The 19908-nt window shown below is 37.3% G+C and overlaps 1 protein-coding gene across 1 annotated transcript in view; it reads left to right on the forward strand.

The window, feature by feature from the left end:
* The window catches only part of AK9 (adenylate kinase 9), a 204826-nt gene that overhangs the window by 174766 nt on the left and 10152 nt on the right, over positions 1 to 19908 (forward strand). Inside the window, 6 exon segments of the mRNA XM_079147365.1 lie at positions 2979 to 3188; positions 3525 to 3743; positions 5216 to 5429; positions 7529 to 7730; positions 15803 to 15949; positions 16058 to 16278. Coding sequence (XP_079003491.1) covers positions 2979 to 3188; positions 3525 to 3743; positions 5216 to 5429; positions 7529 to 7730; positions 15803 to 15949; positions 16058 to 16278 — 1213 coding nt within the window.

Here is a 19908-nt window from a genome sequence, read left to right on the forward strand (position 1 = left end):
ACAAGTGGGTCAACATCCAATGCACATTCTAAAAAGAGTGGAAACAGAAAATAAAAAGAGGAAATATTCTAAGAACTATCAGAAGAGAAGTTCCCAATACTGAAGACAGTAATGGATCTTCAAATTCAAAGAGCTTATGGAGCTTATGGAATGACAAACAATAAATGTAAAGGTATTAGACATACCCTCATGAAATTTTCAATTGGCAATGATAAAAGACAAGACCTTTACTATTTCTAAAATTTAAAAAAGATGTCCACAGAGGAATGTGGATAAGCATTATGTCAGATTTCCCACTAACAGTATTGGATGATAGACAACAAGGAATACCTTTAACATTCTAAGTTGAAGTGATATACAACTTTGAATTTTATGCCTAACTAAACTATTTATAACATGAGAATGAAATGGAAAGACTTTCAGATATTTAAGATCTTTGAAAATTAGCCTTTCATGTATTACAACTGCAAAAAGTAGCCAATTGATATGGTAGATAATGCTTCTTCTACTCACAAAACAAATAAAAGCCCTAGAAATATGGGGGAGACTAGAAAGATAAGAAAAACATTATCCAAACATGGGAGAAGTTAAAATGTGGCATGATTTTGAGTAAGAACTGTAATCTTTGACCTTGATACTAGAAACATTCTCCTTAGAATGGAACGTTTCTTAAAAAAAGAAATTACATTCCCTGGGTCACTATCTTCAGTTTTAGTAATGACTAAGGGATACATAATTAAAATTAGCATGTCTGGTTTATTGGGCTTCATTTTCAGAATCAATATGATGCTATTGGTTTGCTTTCAATTTTTAAATGTAAATATACTAATTTAGAAACAAAAAAATGGAAACCAAAGACAGAGAAGTAGAAGATGAAGTAGACATCCTCTTGAATTGTGGGGAATCAAGACACACATCTAAAAATGATGACCAAATAAATAGAGATTTGGGGAAGGTATTTAAAGTCATAGAAAATGCATTATAAAATTAAGAATAAAAATATGACTAAAACGGAGGTATAAGCAGAAGAGAAAAGGAAGAGTAAGTTAGCTGAATTTGTCATCACCGCAAACAGGAAAGAAGAACCAAATATCACAAGAGTCAAAAGTGGCTACCTTAATGTATATTTACTTGACTTCTAAACTCGTTTCTATTGGGGGAAAAAATAACCCACATTTTTAGAAGAGAAAATTGTTAAATAAACTGTGATATTATGAAATACTATGTGGCTGTTAAAATAGAGATATATGTTCTGACATGGAAAAATTTAAATACATTGCTAAGTTTTTTAAGGCAAGATGTAGAAAATAAAATGATCCTATTTACATTTGAAATAAAATATGACTAGATATATATGGGAAAACATTCAAAAGGATTCTAACTAAATTCTTAATCAAAGTTATTTCCAAGTAAGGGGTAGAAATACAGATGGGAATATGAAGAGAGACTTCTACATAATTTGATTTCTTTATAAGAAAAGTGAATTTATTTTTAAAATTGTCTAGCTTTTTAGTTAGAAACACACACACACACACACACACACACACACACACACACACATTAGAAGAGCACGAGATCATCGGGAACTGAGATGTTCCCAGCTTACAGGGAGGACACTCCCTACCTACTTCTGATGATCTTTAGAAAATCAAATCTCAGGATTCGAGAATTGTCAAAATATAAGGGAAAGGTAACAGCCAACCAAATGGTTTCAAACCCTCAAACTGAGAAACACTGCCCTATAGCCATGCTCCTTTTTTGGGGGATGGGGTATCAGGGATTGAACTCAGGGGCCCTCAACCACTGAGTCACATCTTCAACTCTTTTGAGACAGGTTTTCACTATGTTGCTTAGGTCCTCACTAAATTGCTGAGTCTGGCTATGAACTTGGGACCCTCCTGCCTCAGCCTCCTGAGCCGCTGGGATTACAGGTGTGCACCACTGGGTCTGGCTGCCTTTTGTAAAGAGGGAAGCCTGGACCCAGCAGGAATGGTCCTTATGCTCCCATCCTCTTCTGTGCAACACAATCGAAATCAGAGCTCTAGGCACCTTTTAAAAAGTCCCAATCATCTGGAAAGATTAGGAAACAGCAGACTAATTAGAAGATTGCAGGCAGAGATGACGAGAAGGCAAACAGTGGAGCCGGACTGGAAGACAGAGAGTGTTCAACATCACTCAGGGGTAGAGTTTTTGGTAACCAGGGTAGGCAGAGGTAGAAAGCGAGGTGTCACGATAACTCCCAAGATCAAGATAACTTCCCAGTTTCTGAGTGGAAGGCCATGCCTCAACTGAGACAAGGAGTCCTTGGGGAGTATTCTTGGAAGCAGAGGCAACACAGGAGGATACATATGAGGTTGGGTTTTGTGCTAAGGGATCCATAACTCCTAAAGTCTATACACACGACTTAGTACCCAAATCCTGCCCTGGTCTTCAATAATCTTTCATTAATTGTGTTTCTCAAATGGGATATAGTCTCCTAAAAGGATAGTGACATTATTAGGACAGTACTTTATACCAAATGACTATAATAGCACAATAATGGCTATCTTTTACATACTTACCAGTCACCACACACTTTTCTAAGGACCTTCTGCGTATTAACTCATTTAATGCTTCCTACAACCCTGTAAGGAAGTTACTTTCACTGTTCCTGTTTTCAGATAGGGAACTGATCTTGTTCCAGTTAGTACTTTTTTTTTTTTATACTCTGAACTTCATTAAATATTGTTCCCAAAGATCATCAAAAACATGTAACATTCTGACAACCATGGGCATAAATAATATTGAATATCTTGTCTTTATTTGCTTATGGGATCTCTATGTTGTCGGAGTCTTAAAGGTATAAAATTTCTGGATACCAGATGAAAGTTGCCATAGAATACCAACTAATATCAAGTTATTATAAAATATTCTAGAAGGTTTCCCAGTGTTATTTGGCACATATTTTACATGTATAGTAAGAGTGTTTTCTTCCTCAGGGTGGTGTTAAAGAAGATGAAGAAGTTAGTGAGGAAGAGCCTGAAGATGAAGAAGATGAAATTGAAAACATCCTTGAAGAAGAGTTTCCAAAAGATGAGGAAGAGATGAGTGAGGAAGATGAAGAACAGGAAATGGATGCAGTCGAGCGCCTGAGAAGTGAACTGGGGGAAAAATTTGAAATAGACATGAATAATTTACAAATGATACAGGTTCTCACTTTTCCTTCATTGTTTTGAAATGCAAAAAGTAACATTTGAGAATGAATCACAATCAATTTAGCTTATGTCTTATTTCTCTGTAAAATTTCAAAAGAAGTATTTATTTTAGGGCTGTATTTGCCTTGTGTTGGTACCACTTAAGAATTATGAAAACAAGTCCATAAATCAAGTGCAACAGGAAGCTTCACAGGATCAAATTAAGTTTAGCTGCCAACACACAACCACTTGGAAGCTGAAAAATGTTTTCTCCCAGAATGAGTAAACAGCAGGGTCTAACACCACCACAATGCTCAGTGCCATTGACCTTTTTATGATTTTTCTCATCAGGATGAATTTGAGAAGTTTCTTGTACCAATGATTCATGTTAATGGAGCTCGGAAAATCCACATTGTACAATATATACTGAATACGAAATTGAAGCCATGGGTGGAAAATCGTGAGAGCATTTTTGAGAAATGTTATCCAATATCGACACAGCTTGCCCAAAAAATGCTCACCTTTACCTACAAGTATATAAGTTCATTTGGTTATTGGGACCCTGTAAAGGTAATTTTAGAAAATGCATCTGAAAGTCACATTCTGTCTTTATGTCTTTTTTTTTTTAATGTGTAATATTCTTAACCCACTATAAAAACACTTGGGAATTTGAAATTAAATCATTAAATTTTCAGCTTTTTTATTACCAAATGTGAAACTCCCCACCCCCGAGTTTCTTCTTATCCCTAGCATTTACTCCCAGTCATGAACTTCACTCTAACTCAAGAATGATGATGCTGACAATACTGTTGACCTGTGGCAATTGTCCTGGAATAGCGCTCAAGGAGAATTACCTTACCTTAAGATTACCTTACTAGTTTGCACCTACTCTGTCAAGTCCAGGGAGAGCTGATACTTGGCCATCTGATGCTTTACAGCATCAGAATATCTTTTTACAAAGATATTCAAACCTATCGTCAAGTAATTACCCAATCCTCATCATCACCAGTATAAAGATGTGGGACTACTCTTCCCACTTCATTCCATTCTCACACATTAGTCTGCCTTTCATAGAGATTTTTCCCTTTCATGACCCTTGTTGATGTTTATGTGCGTGGGATTTCAGCTGTATAAAAAATGTGGAATTTGCCAGGCCAGCATACCCCAAAAGATAATAACCTAGGAATCCACTTGTATTAATCTGCTCTGGCTACCATGACAAATCACCACAGACTGGATAACTTAAATGACAAAAAAAAGTATTTTCTCACAGTTCTGGAAGCTGGAAGTCCAAGGTCAAGGTGTTGGTAGGCATGGTTTCCTTGAAGTCTTTCTGCTTGGCTTGCAGATGGCTGGCTTCTCAGTATCCACACATGGAGCTTCCTTTATGTGTGTTCCTGGTGTCTTCCTCTTCTAAAAGGGCATCAGTTCAATCGAATTAGGGCTCTATCCCCATGACTTCACTTAAACTTAAGTGCCTCCTTAAATGCCCTATCTCCAAATTTGGTCACTTTGAATTATAGGGGAGAGGGGACAATTAAATCCATAGCACCACTTAGGAATGATCTGTTTGTGGAGATAAATTAGTCTGTGAAGAAATGCAACAACCTCGCACCCCTTGGCAAAAACATTCAGTATGTACTAAAGACAATATAAAGACAGTAGAACTATAATTTTCATTAACTGAAAGCCAGTTAGGAAACATTTCATTGATTGTATACTGATATAAAATAATTTGTACTTTTTACAGTTATTTAGTATTTTTTCTTTTTATCTTCTTCTTCTTTTTTGTTTTTTGTTTTCTGTAGTACAAGGGAGTGAATCCGGTGGCACTCTACCACTAAGCTACATCCCCCAGGCCTTTTTATTTTTTATTATGCAATAGGGTCTTGTTAAATGGTCGAGGGTGACCTCCAATTTGAGAATTGCTGGCATTACAGACGTGCACCACCACGTCTTATTTTACAAATTGTTTTTTTAAATGTATTTGGAAGAAATACTGTATAAATTAACACTAACTTACAATTCCAATTGTTTTGCAGCTATATGAAGGAGAAATATTCAAGCCAGTTGAAAATTCAGAGAATCCAACTTATCCTGTAATCCATCGTCAGTATATTTATTTTTTATCTAGTAAGGAAACTAAAGATAAATTCATGAAGAACCCAATCAAATATATCCGCCAACCCAAACCTAAGCTTACTGTGCCTGTTAGGATTATAATTGTGGGGCCTCCAAAATCTGGAAAAACTACAGGTGAGCTTGTATATATGTCTTTGTTTTCCTCAAGCATGAAAGGATGTCCTAGAACACAGTGCCACCTCTCCTAAAAGCCATCAAAATTGACACAGAGATAAAAAACTTAAATGGATCAACAATCATTAAAGAAAAGTATGTTAGCTTTCTATTTTTGTAACTAAATACCTGAGATAATCAATTCATAAAGAAGAAAGGTTTACTGGGGCTCACAGTTTTGAAGGCTTCAGCCCATGACCAGTTGGTCCCCATTATTTTTGAGCTTGTAGCAAGGCAGCACAGCAAGGTAGGGAGTGTTTAACAGAGCAAGACTGCTCTCCTGATGGTTGGATCACAAAAAAGAGAAAGAAAGAGACTTAGGTCACACAATCCCCTTCAAAGACACACTCTGCAAGACCTAAAACCTCCCTGAGGCCCTACCTCTCCACAATAATGTCATGGGCTGGGGTCCAAGCCTTCAACATGTGGGCCTTTGGCACACATTCCAAACTCAACTTACCGCAAGAAGGCAGTCAAAAATATAACCTGACTTCAAAACAGCCAGGATCAAATGACTGAGCAAAAAACTATATCAATCTGTAGTTTAAAAAATACAAATTCATTATCTCAATCATTGTTGAAAAGGCATTTGATAAACTGTACTCCTGTTATATTTGAATTTTGTATAACTTTGAACTGTAGCTTTTGTTGGTTGGTTCTGTTTTAGGGCAATTAATTCAAAAATTGGTAGGCTGTACTATTTCCAAATGACATGGCAAAAATACAGGCAGTAGCCACAATGAGAATAGACCAGAAAGTACAGATATAGGACATATTTCAAAGAAAAAAGCTACAAGGTTTCAGTGACTGACCGTAGAGGAGAAACAGGTCAAAAATTAATTTGTCACCATGAATAGTAAGGGATAGTTACGTGTTCCAGCTTTTCAAATGATAAGTTCATTTGCCTATTTAAAATTCTTAACATGACAAGGGTCATATTCTTAACATTCATAAAGATGATAGGTTTTCCCAAGGACAGCAGATCTTTGACATCGAAAATAAAATCCCACATCCAGAGCAAAGGTAACCTCCATTTCAGCAAAATGACATTTTGTCAATTTTGTCATTTTGTCAACAAAATGTCAAATATTTAAAGCTTAATTATTTTTAGAATAACTTGTGGCAAAACTGAGTTTCAGTGCTCTGTGGCTCTCACAGGGGCTTTCCTTTTGGGTGGTACTGTTTGATATTTTCAGTTATTCCATCAGATGAGTAGAACGGACACTGAAATTTCAATATCCATTCCATATAACTTATGGAATTGTTGAAAATATGCAATAAGGTCACAGAAGATTAAAAAAAAAAAAAAAACCTCATAAACTGTATGTCACTATTAAAAAGTCAGGTATACCATTACAATTTAAAAAAATTATTTCTGAGAGGATTAACTGAGACTTAATTGTATAAGGTATGCTATCCTGATTGCAACATAGAATCCATTGGTGAGCAGATAGGAGAACGGTATGATCTAGTGAATCAAGAGTGTTACATTGTTATTTTGGACATAGACCTAAATATTAAGAATACATATAGGGGTCAGGCACAATGGTGCATGCCTGTAATCCTAGTGTCTCAGGAGGCTGAGGCAGGAGTATCACAAGTTCAAAGCCAGCCTCAGTAATGGCAAGGCACTAAGCAACTCAGTGAGACCCTGTCTCTAAATAAAAAACAAAATAGGGTTGGGGATGTGTGAGTGCCCCTGAGTTCAATCCTGGGTACCCCCCCCAAAAAAAAAAGAATACACATACGGATTATCGCAGTACTCTCAAAAATTTTGCTACTTCATGCAGTTGGAAGAAGAAGACACTTAAGCATGGGTTTGGTTATGGAAAACACTCCAAGACATATGGTTGGCTCATTAATCAACTCTGTCAGTCACAAGCCTGAATAACTTATCTTTGACAACTGTAATTCAGTAAAATGTGGCAATTTTAATTTTCAGATTTTCTTTGAGGAATATGAATATTACTTAGGTGTTGATGTCATTAACCAAAGTTTAAAATTAAGGTTAACTGATAAATATGTGAAGTGAAATAAGTTTAATATTTCATGTTTTTCAGTGGCCAAAAAACTCGCAGGTGATTATGGCTTAAAACGTTTGTCAGTAGGAGATGCTTTGCGTACTATATTGAGCAATCACGCAGAAACAGAGCTGGGACTGATGTTAAATTGGCATCTCCATAAAGGAATGGTAGCGCCTGATGAACTGGCCGTCCAAGCCTTAGACCTTGCCCTGATGGACAGTGTATGCAATACCTCAGGGTAAGAGAGCAAGAGGGGAGGAGGGGCCGTCAAGAAATTGTTCACTAGCAATTTAAAAGCACTTATCTGAAAGACGGGTTAAAGCTCTTGTAAAGGGTATAATCTCCTTCTTAAACTTTGAGCACTATATAGTTACGTATTTTGAATTTCCTTCAAAGTGAGACTCAGCTTGATTGCTCACTTGCCGGATTAGGAGGCAGGCCACTTCACCCCTGCAGCCACCTCTAAGTTGTACAAAGGCCTCCAGGCTAACTAACACAGTCCCCAGAGGAGACCCACGTGACTGCCACACCCCAGAAGTGCTTCTCACTGCCACATGGAATTCTGAAAGAATGGCCCTTCCAGTTCTCAGATGGCGCTGATCCCAGAGACAAAGTCAAAGATCATTTGATGCCATGAATAGTAAAGAACAGTTTTGTGTTCCAGTTGTTCAGATGGAAAGATCGTTTGCTCATTTAAACTTCCTAACATGACAAGTCATAACATAAATGTTCATAAGGATAATGGGTTTTCCCAAGGACAGCAGAACCTTGAGATCCAAAATAAAATCCTACCTCCAGAGCAAAGGTAACTCCATTTCACTGAAATGGAGGTAAATTTTTGAACAAAATGTCAAATTGTCAAAGCTTAGTTATTTTTAGCTCTGTCCCCACTCCCTACCCAGGCAGCAGTGTGCCTCACTTAATGCCTGGACAAGGGAGCTGTGTGTTTAAGCTGTGTGTGTAGTTTACTCTCCTCCGCTGGCCCCCTGCTCCTCCAGCACAGTCACTGCCACACCTGGCAGTGACTGCTACTTCTACCCATGAAGCCTAAGGCCCTGGCCGTGAGCCTAGGTCACTGACCTGGAATCCAGGGTTGTTGTATGTTAGGAGCCTCTTGGCTCTTCCTTGCCAATGATCCTGTTCAAGTCTTTGAACAGTGCTGATTTCAGTTATGGGGGAGCACATTCTGGAGTGCCAGATTTTTCTCCCAGAGCAGGCCCTTTGGAATAAGAAGGGACATATCCACACTGAGTTACCTCCTTCCTAGTGTCCAGCTTTGCATAGGAGGGACTTTGGTAAGGGCAGCACTGTTTGAGTCCCAAAGGTTTTATTTCACCTTAATTCTGGGACAATACTGCTTATTCATCCTGGATTTCCCTAATCCTGAGGGCCACTCAAGTGACCATTCATAGGACAAAGAAGTCGAGATACTCTCTATAAAACAAAAAACAATTGCATGTTGATACCTTTTCTCTCATAGTAGCCCAAATGTGTTCATTTACATCCTGTTTACCATGAAACTTCAACGGGATCCTAGAGACTTCTCTAGAAAGTCCTAGGGGAACATATTCTGTGACTTAGGCCAGATAGACCCTGACAGATGACAGAGCTGCCTAACTTATAAAGTCACTGCTCCCATAATTTGTGAACAGTCTTTCTTATTCCAAGTTTGATAATGAAAATCATTCCATTATCTCAAGACTGTTAGACTAACAATTCTCTTCACCCCTTCTGCTCAGAGGCATGCATGATGAATCCTGATGGAATGATTCCTACCTACCCAGATATCATCAGGCTCCTCTTGCCAACTCTGCACCTCCCCTTCTGTATCACAGCTTCCTCACAGAATATCCACAACAAAAATGTCTCTCTCCTCACAGAACATCTGTACCTATTTACTGAGCACCTAATATATGCCAGGTCCTACATGCCTACTCTTTAAAAGGTTAAATATCATTTCCTCTGTTTTACCAAAAACTGAAACTCAGAGAGTTTAAACCAGCTTTCAGATCTAGGTCTGTCTACACTCTTTTTTTTCTTTTCTTTTTTTTTCCCCTTCACCCCCACCCCTCCCACCCCTCTTTTCCCTCTATACAGTCCTTCCTTCCTCCATTCTTACCACCCTCCTTATCCCTAACCCTAAACCTAACCCTAACCCCAACGCTAAACCTTCCTACCCCCCATTATATGTCCTCATCCGCTTATCAGCGAGATCATTCGTCCTTTAGTTTTTTGAGATTGGCTTATCTCACTTAGCATGACATTCTCCAATTTTCATCCATTTGCCTGCAAATGCCATAATTTTATCATTCTTCATGGCTGAGTAATATTCCGTTGTATATATATGCCATGGTTTCTTTATCCATTCATCAAATGAAGGGCATCTAGGTTGGTTCCACAATCTGGCTATGGTGAATTGAGCAGCTATGAACATTGATGTGGCTGTATCTCTGTAGTATGCTGATTTTAAGTCCTTTGGGTATAGGCCAAGGAGTGGGATAGCTGGGTCAAATGGTGGTTCTACTGTTCATGCTTACACTAATAGCACAACTGGAGGACCATGCTTAAAATATTCTGTTACCTCTCAAATTCTACCAAAACCTAGTTCTGCAATGCTAAGTGTCTGCCTACAGACCTCTCCCCTACCTCTGCCTTCTCAACTGTGTCCCTGTGCATGCTGTCCTCCTCATGGCTCTTGGGCTGACTTAGATCTAAGGTATAGAGATGAAGAGGATAAAGCACCAAGGGGATAAACTGACACCCTTCTCTGTCTATACTGGGAGTCATCAGAGTCCATCACTCTCAAATACACAGATTTTAAGTTTGAGACTAAGTATCCAAAATAATTATTTTCTTTTTTTTTTTTTTTTTTGTTTTGTTTTGTTTTTCCGGTACTGGGGATTGAACCCAGGGCCTTCGTGCTTGCGAGGCAAGCTCTCTACCAACTGAGCTATATCCCCAGCCCTTATTTTCTCATTTTTGTCTCATTTGAATGCCTTTCAAATTCTGAACCTATTGCTTAAGTTGATCTGTTGTTTTAAATTTTTTTTTTTTTTTTTTTTTTTGCGCAGTGCCGGGGATCGAACCCAGGGCCTTGTGCTCATGAGGCAAGCACTCTACCAACTGAGCTATCTCCCCAGCCAACAAATGCAAATTCTGATATCACCTCATCCATTCCCATTAGTAAATTATACCATACTACTTCTTATGCTTCTCAAGAAAGTTAAAAATTCATTTTTGATACATTCCTTTCCCCTCTCTGCCCCATCCAGTTAATGAGTAAACTGTAGGTATTTCTGCCTATCAAGTACATCCCATAACAAACCACTTCTTTCTCTCTCGTATAGTAACATTCTAGTCTAAAACATTATTATCAAATACCTCAAGTTACATAACTGAGTTACATAAGGAAAAGTCTATGATCAGTCCTAAAGAGATGGACTGGTTCTGGAAGGCAGAAGGGAAGTACAAAGAAAAAGAAATGTGCAATTTTTTTTTAATTTATTTATTTTTTATTGTAAACAAATGGGATACATGTTGTTTCTCTGTTTGTACATGGCATAAAGGCATACCATTTGTGTAATCATGAATTTACATAGAGTAATGTTGTTTGATTCATTCTGTTATTTTTTCCCTTCCCCCCACCCCTCCCACCCCTCTTTTCCCTCTATACAGTGCTTCCTAACTCCATACTTGCCCCCCTCCCTAACCCTAACTCTAACCCTAACACTAACCCTTCCCTCCCCCCATTATGAATCATCATCCACTTATTAGCGATATCATTCCTCCTTTGGCTTTTTGAGATTGGCTTATCTCACTTAGCATGATATTCTCCAATTTCATCCATTTGCCTGCAAATGCCATAATTTTATCATTCTTTATGGCTGAGTAATATTCCATTGTATATATATATACCACAGCTTCTTTATCCATTCATCAATTGAAGGACATCTAGGTTGGTTCCACAGTCTGGCTATTGTGAATTGAGCAGCTATGAACATTGATGTGGCTGTATCTCTGTAGTATGCTGATTTTAAGTCCTTTGGGTATAGGCCAAAGAGTGGGATAGCTGGGTCAAATGGTGGTTCCATTCCAAGTTTTCTAAGGAATCTCCACACTGCTTTCCAGAGTGGCTGCACTAATTTGCAACCCCACCAGCAATGTATGAGTGTACCTTTCTCCCCACATCCTCGCCAACACCTGTTGTTGCTTGTATTCTTGATAATCGCCATTCTAATTGGGGTGAGATGGAATCTTAGTGTAGTTTTGATTTGCATTTCTCTTATTACTAGAGATGTTGAACATTTTTTCATATGTTTGTTAATTGCTTGTAGATCTTCTTCTGTGAAGTGTCTATTCATTTCCTTAGCCCATTTGTCAACTGGATTATTTGTATTCTTGGAGTAGAGTTTTTTGAGTTCTTTATAGATTCCGGAGATTAGCACTCTATCTGAAGTATGATTGGCAAAGATATTGTCAACTGGATTATTTGTATTCTTGGAGTAGAGTTTTTGAGTTCTTTATAGATTCCGGAGATTAGTGCTCTATCTGAAGTATGATTGGCAAAGATATTCTCCCACTCTGTAGGCTCTTCCTTCGCATTGCAGATAGTTTCCTTTGCTGAGAGAAAACTTTTTAGTTTGAATCTATCCCAGTTATTGATTCTTGCTTTTATTTCTTGTGCTATGGGAGTCCTGTTAAGGAAGTCTGGTCCTAAGCCGACATGTTGAAGATCTGGACCTACTTTTTCTTCTATAATCTGCAGGGTCTCTGGTCTGATTCCGAGGTCCTTAATCCATTTTGAGTTTAGTTTCGTGCATGGTGAGAGATATGGGTTTAGTTTCATTCTGTTGCATATGGATTTCCAATTCTCCCAGCACCATTTGTTGAAGAGGCTATCTTTTCTCCATTGCATATTTTTGGCACCATTGTCTAGTATGAGAAAATTGTATTTATTTGGGTTTGTGTCCGTGTCCTCTGTTCTGTACCATTGATCTACCTTTCTATTTTGGTACCAATACCATGCCGTTTTTGTTACTATTGCTTTGTAGTAGAGTTGAAGATCTGGTATTGCAATACCCCCTGTTTCACTCTTCCTGCTAAGGATTGCTTTAGCTATTCTGGGTTTCTTATTCTTCCAGATGAATTTCATGATTGCTTGCTCTATTTCTGTAAGGTACATCATTGGGATTTTAATTGGAATTGCATTGAATTTGTATAGCACTTTAGGTAGTATGGCCATTTTGACAATATTAATTCTTCCTATCCAAGAACATGGAAGATCTTTCCATCTTCTAAGGTGTTCTTTAATTTCTTTCTTTAGTGTTCTGTAGTTCTCATTGTAGAGGTCTTTCACCTCTTTTGTGAGATTGATTCCCAAGTATTTTATTTTTTTCGAGGCTATTGTGAATGGGGTAGTTTTCCTAATTTCTCTTTCTGAAGATTCATCACTTATGTATAAAAATGCATTGGATTTATGAGCATTGATCTTGTAACCTGCTACTTTACTGAATTCACTTATGAGTTCTAAGAGTTTTCTGGTGGAATTTCCAGGTTCCTCTAAATATATAATCATGTCATCAGCGAACAGGGATAGTTTGAGTTCTTCTTTTCCAATTCGTATCCCTTTAATTTCTTTGGTTTGTCTAATTGCTCTGGCTAGAGTCTCAAGAACGATGTTGAATAGAAGTGGTGAAAGAGGGCATCCCTGCCTTGTTCCAGTTTTTAGGGGGAATGCTTTCAGTTTTTCACCATTTAGAATGATATTAGCTATGGGCTTAGCATAAATGGCCTTTACAATGGTAAGGAATGTTCCCACTATCCCTATTTTTTCTAGTGTTTTGAGCATGAAGGGGTGCTGTATTTTATCAAATGCTTTTTCTGCATCTATTGAAATAATCATGTGATTCTTGACTTTAAGTCTATTGATATGGTGAATGACATTTATTGATTTCCTGATGTTGAACCAACCTTGCATCCCTGGGATGAAACCCACTTGATCGTGGTGCACTATGTTTTTAATATGTTTTTGTATGCGATTTGCTAAAATTCTGTTGAGAATTTTTGCGTCGAAGTTCATTAAGGATATTGGTCTGAAATTTTCTTTCCTTGATGAGTCTCTGTCTGGTTTGGTATCAGTGTGATATTGGCTTCATAGAATGAGTTTGGGAGGGTTCCCTCTTCTTCTATTTTATGGAATACTTTGAGAAGTATTGGAATGAGTTCTTCTTTAAAGGTTTTGTAGAACTCAGCTGAGAACCCATCTGGTCCCGGACTTTTCTTTGTTGGTAGGCTTTTGATGACTTCTTCTATTTCAGTACTTGAAATTGGTCTATTTAAATTGTGTATGTCCTCCTCGTTCAGTTTAGGCAATTCATATGTCTCTAGAAACTTGTTGATGTCTTCGAGGTTTTCTGTTTTGTTGGAGTATAGATTTTCAAAATAGCTTCTAATTATGTTTTGTATTTCAGTCGTGTCTGTTGTGATATTTCCTTGTTCATTCCGAATTTTAGTGATTTGGGTTTTCTCTCGTCTTTGTTAGTGTGGCTAAAGGTTTATCAATTTTGTTTATTTTTTCGAAGAACCAACTATTTATTTTGTCAATTTTTTGTATTGTTTCTTTTGTTTCAATTTCATTGATTTCAGCTCTGAGTTTAACTATTTCCTGTCTTCTACTACCTTTGGTGCTGGTCTGTTCTTCTTTTTCTAGGGCTTTGAGCTGTAGTGTTAGGTCGTTTATTTGTTGATTTCTACTTCTTTTATTAAATGCGCTCCATGAAATAAATTTCCCTCTAAGTACTGCTTTCATAGTGTCCCAGGGATTTTGATATGATGTTTCTTTGTTCTCATTTACCTCTAAGAATTTTTTAATTTCCTTCCTAATATCTTCTGTTATCCATTCATTATATAATAGCATATTGTTTAATCTCCAGATTTTGGAATAGTTTCTGTGTTTTCCTCTTTCATTTATTTCTAACTTCAATCCATTGTGATCTGATACATCGTAGTGCCTCTATCTTCTTGTATTTGCTAACATTAGCTTTGTGGCATAATATATGGTCTATTTTAGAGAAGGATCCATGTGCTGCTGAGAAGAAAGTGTATTCACTCTTGGTTGGATGGTATATTCTATAAATGTCTATTAAGTCTAAATTATTGATTGTATTATTGAGATCTATGGTTTCTTTGTTCAATTTTTGTCTGGAAGATCTGTCCAGTGGTGAGAGAGGCGTGTTAAAATCACCTAGTATTATTGTGTTATGGTCTATTTGGTTTCTGAAATTGAGAAGGATTTGTTTGACATACATGGATGAGCCACTGTTTGGGGCATAGATGTTTATGATTGTTATATCTTGCTGATTTATGGTTCCCTTAAGCAGTATGAAATGACCTTCTTTATCCCTTCTGACTAACTTTGGCTTGAAGTCCACATTATCAGAAATGAGGATGGATACTCCAGCTTTTTTGCTGAGTCCATGTGCATGGTATGTTTTTCCCCATCCTTTCACCTTTAGTTTATGGGTATCTTTTTCTGTGAGGTGAGTCTCTTGCCGGCAACATATTGTTGGATCTTTCTTTTTAATCCAATCTGCCAGTCTATGTCTTTTGATCGATGAATTCAGGCCATTAACATTCAGGGTTATTATTGAGATATGATTTGGTTTCCCGGTCATTTGGTTCATTTTTTAAATTTTATTTATTTATTTATTTATTTGACACAACTTGATTCCTCTTTTATTCGACAATTCCTTTAGGATAATTCCTCCCTTTGCTGATTTGCTTCTTTGTTTTTCATCTCTTCCTCATGGAATATTTTGCTGAGAATGTTCTGTAATGCTGGCTTTCTTTTTGTAAATTCTTTTAGCTTTTGTTTATCATGGAAGGATTTTATTTCATCGTCAAATTTGAAGGTAAGTTTTACTGGGTATAAGATTCTTGGTTGGCATCCATTTTCTTTCAGGGCTTGAAAAATGTTGTTACAGGCCCTTCTAGCTTTTAGGGTCTGGATTGAAAAATCTGCTGATATCCGTATTGGTTTCCCCCTGAATGTAATTTGGTTCTTTTCTCTCACAGCCTTTAAAATTCTGTCCTTATTTTGTATGTTACGTATTTTCATTATAATATGCCTTGGTGTGGTCTGTTGTAATTTTGTGTATTTGGAGTCCTATAAGCCTCTTGAACTTGATTTTCCATTTCATTCTTCAGATTTGGGAAATTTTCTGATATTATTTCATTGAATAGATTGTTCATTCCTTTGGTTTGTTTCTCTAGAAATGTGCAATTTTTATTTTCCTGCTTTTCTTTGTTAAGTGTTGTCATCGATGGATACCCTGTAACTACATATCAAATGAATCTCTTGGAAACCAGATCGATCATTCCTATGATAATCTTTGAGTTGGACGTACCTTCCAAGGAGATTTTCAAAAGATTGTTCCTGGAAAAAAAAAATCAACCAAAGTAATGTACATGATTAAAAACGATGACAAAGAAACAAATTTTAGTCACCCAGAGGAAAAAGTTATGTTTTTAACAACTTTTTCCATTCCTTTTCTGTTTCTATATTAGTTTGCCTTATCCATTGCACAATAGTGCTCAGATAATAGCTGTCAAAAATGCAAAGTACCGTAAAAATATTGGTGCAATTAGGCAATATTATCAAGAACAGCATCAGAACTGGTATGTGATTGATGGATTTCACAGTAAGTGGTGGGTGTGGAATGAAGTCACTAAGAGCATTAAAATGGTGAATAAATACATGCAGACATACCTGGAAAGAATAAAAGAAGGTAAGAAAATATTTTAAAAGGTATAATTAAATGTGAATATAAAGTTTAAATATGCCTCACCCATGTTATTAATTTATTAATTTGTTGAAATTTGGTCTCAACAATCCTAATCAGTATTTTCAGTATATGGTACTATCCAATTATTGTGGTGCTATGGTGTGAAATTTTATGTCCTCCCAAAATTCATATGTCGAAACTTAATCCCCAATGCAATTGAAATAGGAGGTGGGGAGTTTAAGAAGTGATTAGGTCATGAGGTCTCTCTCCTCAAATGGGATCACTGGCCCTAATTATGGAGACTTGAGGGAACTTCTTTACCCCTTCTTCTATGTGAGGATGCAGCAACAAAGTGCCAGATACCATGTCTTTTTGTCCCTTGATCTTGGACTTCCCCATCTGGAACTATGAGCAATAAATTCCTGTTATCAGTTATCCAGCCTGAGGCATTTTGGTAAGTGACCCAAATAGACTAAAATATGTGGGCACATGAATTTTTTCTAAAAAATGACTGTTCCTACTCAAACTATCATTTATTTATTTTTCTTTTTTATTGACACATAATAATAATACTTACTTATGGGGTACAGTGTGTTAATTCAGTATAGTTATACAAGATGCAATGGTCAAATCAGGACATTTAGATTTCTTCCCTTTTTTAGTTAGCTTTTGCATCACTGTGACCAAATACCTAATAATAACAACTTACAGGAGGAAAAGTTTATTTGGGGCTCATGGTTTCAGAAATCTCAGTCCATAGATGACTAACTCCATTATTCTGGGCCCAAAGTAAGGCAGCCCATAACAAGGAAAGGGCCTAACAGAGGAAATCTGCTGAGTTCATGGCAGGGTCAGGAAAGAGAGAGTCAGAGAGAAGGGGTCTCAGGAAGAACAACCCTTCCTGGGTCTGCCCCCAGTGACCCACCTCCTCCAGCCACACCCTACCTACCTACCTACAGTTAACACTCTGTCAGTCCACTCAGACTAGGATGGGCTGGTGAGGTCACAGCAATCATAATCCCAATCTTGTTACCTCTGAATATTACTACATTAATTGGAGTTTTGGGGGGATACCTCACACCCAAACCATAACACATCTCCTTATCATTTCTCAGTGTTTGACGCCTTCAAACTCCTTTCTCTCTTCCGGTTCTTTGTAAAATATGTAAGTTGTAAACATAGTCATCCTGCTATGGTGTGGAACACTACAATTCATTCCTCCAATCTAACTCTATTTTGGTATCCCTATCCAATCCCCTCTGTCTCTGCTGTCCTATCCCCTTACTAGCCTCTAGTAATCTCTGTTCTACTCTCTTCTAAGATCAACTTTTTTAGCTTCTTCATTTGAGTAAGAATATATAATATTTATCTTTCTGTGTCTGGCTTATTTCACTTGACACAGTGTCCTCCAGTTCCATCTGTTTTGCTGTAAATGATAAGATTTCATCTTTTTAATGAATGAATAATATTCCATTTTGTATATATACAATATTTTCTTTATCCATTCATCTGCTAATAGAACCCTTGGTTAATTCCACACCTTGGCTGTTGTGAATAGTCCAGCAATAAACATGGGAGTGCAGGTGTCTCTTTAACATTCTGACTTCATTTCCTTTGGATATACCCTCAGAGTGGGTTAGTGGTATCATATGGTACTTCTATTTTTAGTTTTGTGAGGAGTCCCTGTACTGTTCCCCACAGTGGCTGGATTAATTTGCATTCCCACCAACAGTGTTTAAGAGTTCCATTTTCTGCCCATCCTCACCAGCATTTGTCTGTCTGTTTTTGTGTTTCCAGTTTTAGACATTTCAGCTGAGATGATATCTCGTTGTGGTTTTGCTTTGTATTTTCCTGATGGCTAGTGGTGTTGAATGGTTTTTCATATACTAATTGGCCATTTGTATATCTTTTTATATATACAAATGCTGGGGATTGAACCCACGGGCACTCAACCACTAAGCTGTGTCCCCAGCCCCCCCTTTTTTTTTTTTTTTTTTTTTGTATTTTATCTAGATGCAGCTTCTCACTGAGTTGCTGGGGCTGACTTTGAACTCTTGATCCTCCTGCCTCAGTCTCTGGAGCCACTGGGATTACTGGCATGAACCATAGCACCCAGCTGTTTACTTTATTTTATTTTATTTTATTTTATTTTAAAGAGTTTCATTTTTCATGTGGTGCTGAGGTTCGAACTCAGGGCCTCACATGTGCTAGGCAAGCACTTTACCACTAACCACAGCCCCAACCCTACTTTATTTTTAAAAAGAGTTTATTCATATCATTTGCAAATGTTTTAATTGGATTATTTGGTTTGGCTTGTTGTCATCCGGTTATTTGAGTTCCTTATATATTCTGGATGTTAATCCCTTTTCAAATGAATAGTTGACAAATATTTTCCCCCATTCTGTATGTGGTCTCTTAATTCTGTATATCGCTTCCTTTGCTGTCAGAAGTATCTTAGCTTTATGTAATCCCCTCTGTCAATTTTTGCTTTAGTTGCCTGCTTTTGGTGTCTGATTCAAAAAAATCATTGCCTATATTGATATTTTAAAGTGTCTCCATATGTTTTCTCTAGTAGTTTCATAGATTCCAGTCTTACATTTAGGTCTTTAATCCATTTTGAGTTTGGTGCTTTGTTTTTGCTTTTGCTTTTGCTGGGGATTGAACCCAGGGCTCATACAAGCTAGGCAAGCACTGAGCTACATCCCTGACACTTTTTAATTTTTATTTTTAAGCAGAGTCTTGTTCAGTTGTCCAGGCTACCCACAAAATTGCATCTGTCCTGACTCAGCCTCCCAAGTAGCTGGGATTATGGGCATGCGCCACTGTGTCCAGCTTATTGAATTGATATTTGCATGTGGTGATTTTATATGGTTTGAACATGGTTTGGATGTCATCCAGTGCTTCACGTGTTGAAATGTAACTCCCAATATAAGGTATTAAGAGAATGGAAACAATCCAACTATGGCACTAGAAGTGGGACTTTGGGAGATGATTAGGGTTAGATAAGGTCAGTAGGGATGAGACCTCATGATTGACTTCTTCTTGACTAATGACTGTATCAGAGGAAGGCCAGGAGAGATGTATGTACATATACACACTTACTGACCTTTACTATATCATGCTCTGTGAGACCTTGGGAATGCTGGCAAGAAAGACATCACCAGATGTGGCACTAAGCCTGTCAGGATTAGTGAGGTTCAGCACACCTGAGCTAAAGAGCAATCTAGGACTATATAGTATTATAATACTATAGTGTCATGTAGTACAGAATTATGACATTATATATTATATTACACACTTCAATATTACTATGTGGTAGTGTACTCTAGTACTATATATTATAGTATTTTAGAGTAATAATAACTGAGTTCAATGACACATACCGATAATCCTAGCAACTCAGGAGGCTAAGGCAAGAGAATCCCACAAGTTCAAGGCCAGCCTCAGCAATTTAGCAAGGCCCTGTCTCAAAATAAAAAAATATATATAGGACTGGAGATATAGCTCAATGATCAAACACCTGTGGGTTCAATTCCCTGCATCAAAAAACAAACAAAAAAAACCCAGAAGAAGAATTTTATACCACTGAAGTATTATACTAGCATAATATTCTTATAGGAAAGAGTACTGTGG

The sequence above is a fragment of the Sciurus vulgaris genome, assembly GCF_902686455.1.
Source record: "Sciurus vulgaris genome assembly, chromosome: 7".
Lineage (NCBI taxonomy): Eukaryota > Metazoa > Chordata > Mammalia > Rodentia > Sciuridae > Sciurus > Sciurus vulgaris.